General features: G+C 35.4%; 1 protein-coding gene across 1 annotated transcript in view; it reads left to right on the top strand.

The window, feature by feature from the left end:
* TM4SF4 (transmembrane 4 L six family member 4) overlaps positions 1-3584 on the top strand; it is a 26869-nt gene that overhangs the window by 12644 nt on the left and 10641 nt on the right. Inside the window, exon 3 of the mRNA XM_004682117.1 lies at positions 1106-1242. Within this exon, the coding sequence (XP_004682174.1) occupies positions 1106-1242 (137 nt within the window). The remainder of the gene's footprint in view (positions 1-1105; positions 1243-3584) is intronic.

Raw genomic sequence — 3584 nt, 5'->3', positions numbered from 1 at the left:
AAGGGAACTACCTGACATTTAACTCTGGCTATCACAATAATTTTCACAATAGAACTTTTAAGTAGGTTTTGTCATGTTGATTTTATAGATGATAAAACTTAGACTCTGACCCTACACCCACAGGATTATACAGGATCATCACACAGAAAAAGTAGCAAAGCTGACATTTGAGACTAGACCTGATTACTTTTAAACTCAGTGCTTTCCACTCTAACTTTGTGTCACCACAGTAATAGAGTTAATAATTTTCCATTTTTTCTATAATTATTCATATTCCTATGGCACTTTCTAATTATTATTTGGAATAGATATTGTATCTCTAGGTCTAATCTTGTCATCTGTCAGAAGGATTTAGCCTGGTGAACTCCAGAATCATATTCTATAATTCATTTTGATTTTATAATTATAAAAATATGCTAATGCTATCTATTTTTCACCAACTGATCTGTCACATAAAAATATTTAAATAACTGAAATTCTTGGCCATGTTTAGTCCTCAAAAGAGATAACTCTCAGATTGTGATAGAGAGACACAGCATAAAAATATTTTGGTATACAGATAATATATTCAGAAATATTTTAAAGGTTACTATCATGTAAAAAGTAGAAAAATTAAACATTTATTTTTTTGATCTCATGGAATTTATATAATCAATAAGGGAAATTTCTAGATTTTATTCTTTCTTATAAGAAGAACCTGCCTGTCACATGAGACTCCACATTAACAGCCTCAAAAACATGATAAGGCCAGAAAACTTTGAAGATAACTTACAATTCCAAAATTATTTGCTTCACTAATATACTGGACTTCCATATGTTCTTTTTGAAACAGATTCTACCCTTACTATGATTTAAAAGAATGATCAAAGGTATCAAACCATAACTGGCACTTCAGTCATTGGTGAGCAGATGAAGAGATGTGGGGGTGGAGTGAAGAAGAGGACATTAAACACCAAAATTCAGTCTAGTAGACCCTTCAGGCCCCAGTGCTGTAAACACTTACTGTGCTCCCCACAACAAGTCATGACTCCCCAGAACTCACCATGCACAGTAAAAGGCCGGTCGGGAGTGCTGAGTTTAACCTGTTGCCCTTCTTCTTTTTCAGATGTTCACCTCTACTATCTTTGCTGTGATTGGATTCTTGGGTGCTGCATACTCATTTAGCGTATCAGCCATCTCCATCAACAAAGGTCCTAAATGTCTCACGAGCAATAGTACATGGGGCTACCCCTTCGACAATGGGTAAGGTACACCCTGCCATTTCCCCTAATACCACAGGCATGAGCAGACTAGATGGACCAAGGGAAGCAATGCACAAATCTACCATCTTCATTTTATGTCTCAATCGTGTTATTTCTTAGAGACAAGAAATGGAGCTGTAGAGTGAGCTGTAGACAATCTCACCTCTAATTGCTATTGCAGGCACCAGGAGAGATAACTAAAAGAGGGTACCTCCGCTATTCTGAGCTAGGGAGATTTATGGGATCATCACCCACAGCCAGAACATTTATTAGCAGTTATGCAAGATAACCTATAATATTAATAAAGAAAGAACAATGTTCTCTATTGCAAACCACTGGCTATAGAAAACAAGAATGGTTACTCATTAACAGGACTCAAATGCTTTAACTAATACTCAAATGGTATTTAACTAAGCAATCTTTTAGGGTACACATTTACAGGAATTGACAATGAAAACTTTGTATGTTTTTGTGAAAATTCATAGAGCTTGTTAAAATGACACCTCATATTTCTAGGTTCTTTGTAGCCTAAACAGAAATTTCCACCCACAAATATATCATTTATTCTCCACAGCAACATAAAAAGATATTGATTACCTGTCAAGGCAGATTTGATAAGTTTGGTTTACTCAAACCCATAGCTAGTGGGACAAGAAACAGAGCTCAAATCATGTCTTCTAACTTCAAGTCTTAGTTTTTTAGGTTACATATCTTTTTGTTCCTAGACTGCACTTCCAATATAGTATTCAATAACCAAATGTAGATGATGTAAATTCTAATTAAATTAGTAAAGTTTAAAAGTCATTGATCAGCTATTTCAAGTACTTCACCACCATTATAGCCTCTGCCCAGACCTGAATGAAACATATAGCTGGTCAAAAATGGACTTGCTGGATCCTCTTGCATTGCACCTGTAGGACTGGTTCAAAAAAATCTGTAGGGCATCAATTATTAATTGTATTAATGTAACTACTTATTACACTACAGTGAGAGTGTAAAGGAACAAGGAGCAGGCTTCAGAGAATAGAAAAACAGGGTAATGGGCTTTTTTCTTTTTTACATGAGATACTTGTTTGTTCACAGGTATTTCATAGAGAGTATCATCCTCACCCTACTCTAAAGTTAAACAGAAGTACAAGACCTTTGATACCCACACATGTATTAATTCCCAGGGCATTTATTTTACTGTAGAGTACTGTTGGGGTCCCACTGCTTTGGGGTTGGTTGGCTTGTGTGAAGATGGAATTCAGACTCTAAGAGGACTCCTGAGACCTCAGACTCCTGAGGTTCTTCCTCTGGAAACTTTTTTCCCCACTAATCTATGTCTCTGCAGCATAGTTTATGTATTCTTTTTCAAGGATCCTTGATTTTTACCATCAGCACATGTACAGTATTGAACACATTTCTCTACTTATTCTGTTTCATGAATGATACAAATATTAATGTTATTAATAATCTTAATCTGAAATCAATTATAATAAACCTATGTCCAAAACAAAGGAGGGAGAAAGGAAATGAAATAAGCTAAATGACATTCCCACCAGTGCAGTGGTCTCATGCTCTTATTTTCAGGCTTAGCATCTTTCCCTGGGATAGTAGCACTCTGCTTTTAATGGGCTGGGGCCAATGCCCAGGGTCAGGTGAGTGACAACTCATCTGTGGGCCAATATAGGAAAGTTAAGCTCGCACTTTTCAAAGTGCTCTGTGTTTGTCTCGGTGAAGCAAGTTTCATTCACCCAACAGCCATTTATTGGAAATTACTCAGATAAATGCTTTCATATATGTTAATTTATAAGCTTCCTCCACCATTCATTAACAGGTGTCAGATTAGAGAGGTTTAATAATAAAAACATTCTTTTTTCCTTAATTTTAAAAATATATTTATTATATCAACCTTAATTTTTGTACAACATATGATTTCCCCATGAAATTCTCATCACCAATTCACCTGTGCACCATCACCATTGTCCCTTGTGCTCTTTCTTCACAGCCCTGTCCTGGTCCTTCTCCCTTCTCCTCCCTTGCAGAATATCTTTGATCTAGAGTTGCCTGATGATTTTGATTTTCATTTTATTATAGTTACTTTTATTCTCTGATTCCTTTTTGTTTTCTCTACATTCCTCCTATAAGTGAGACCATTTGATTATAAAAAAGAAAGAAAAGAACATTAAGTTTTAAAAAAATAATAAAAACAGAATGTGGTAAATTTTGTGGGCAAGCAAGTATATTTCAGAATTCTCCCTTTCTGTTCACTGAGTAACTTACTTTTTTTTTTTAAAGATTTATTCATTTATTCATACAGAACTGGGGTAAAGGCCAGAGATGAGGAGGGTGAGAGGATTC

The sequence above is a fragment of the Condylura cristata genome, unplaced genomic scaffold (assembly GCF_000260355.1).
Source record: "Condylura cristata isolate star-nosed mole 26May11 unplaced genomic scaffold, ConCri1.0 scaffold00014, whole genome shotgun sequence".
Taxonomy (NCBI): Eukaryota; Metazoa; Chordata; class Mammalia; order Eulipotyphla; family Talpidae; genus Condylura; species Condylura cristata.
Note: the sequence above shows the minus strand (reverse complement) of the source record. Positions and strands in the feature narration are given on the sequence as shown.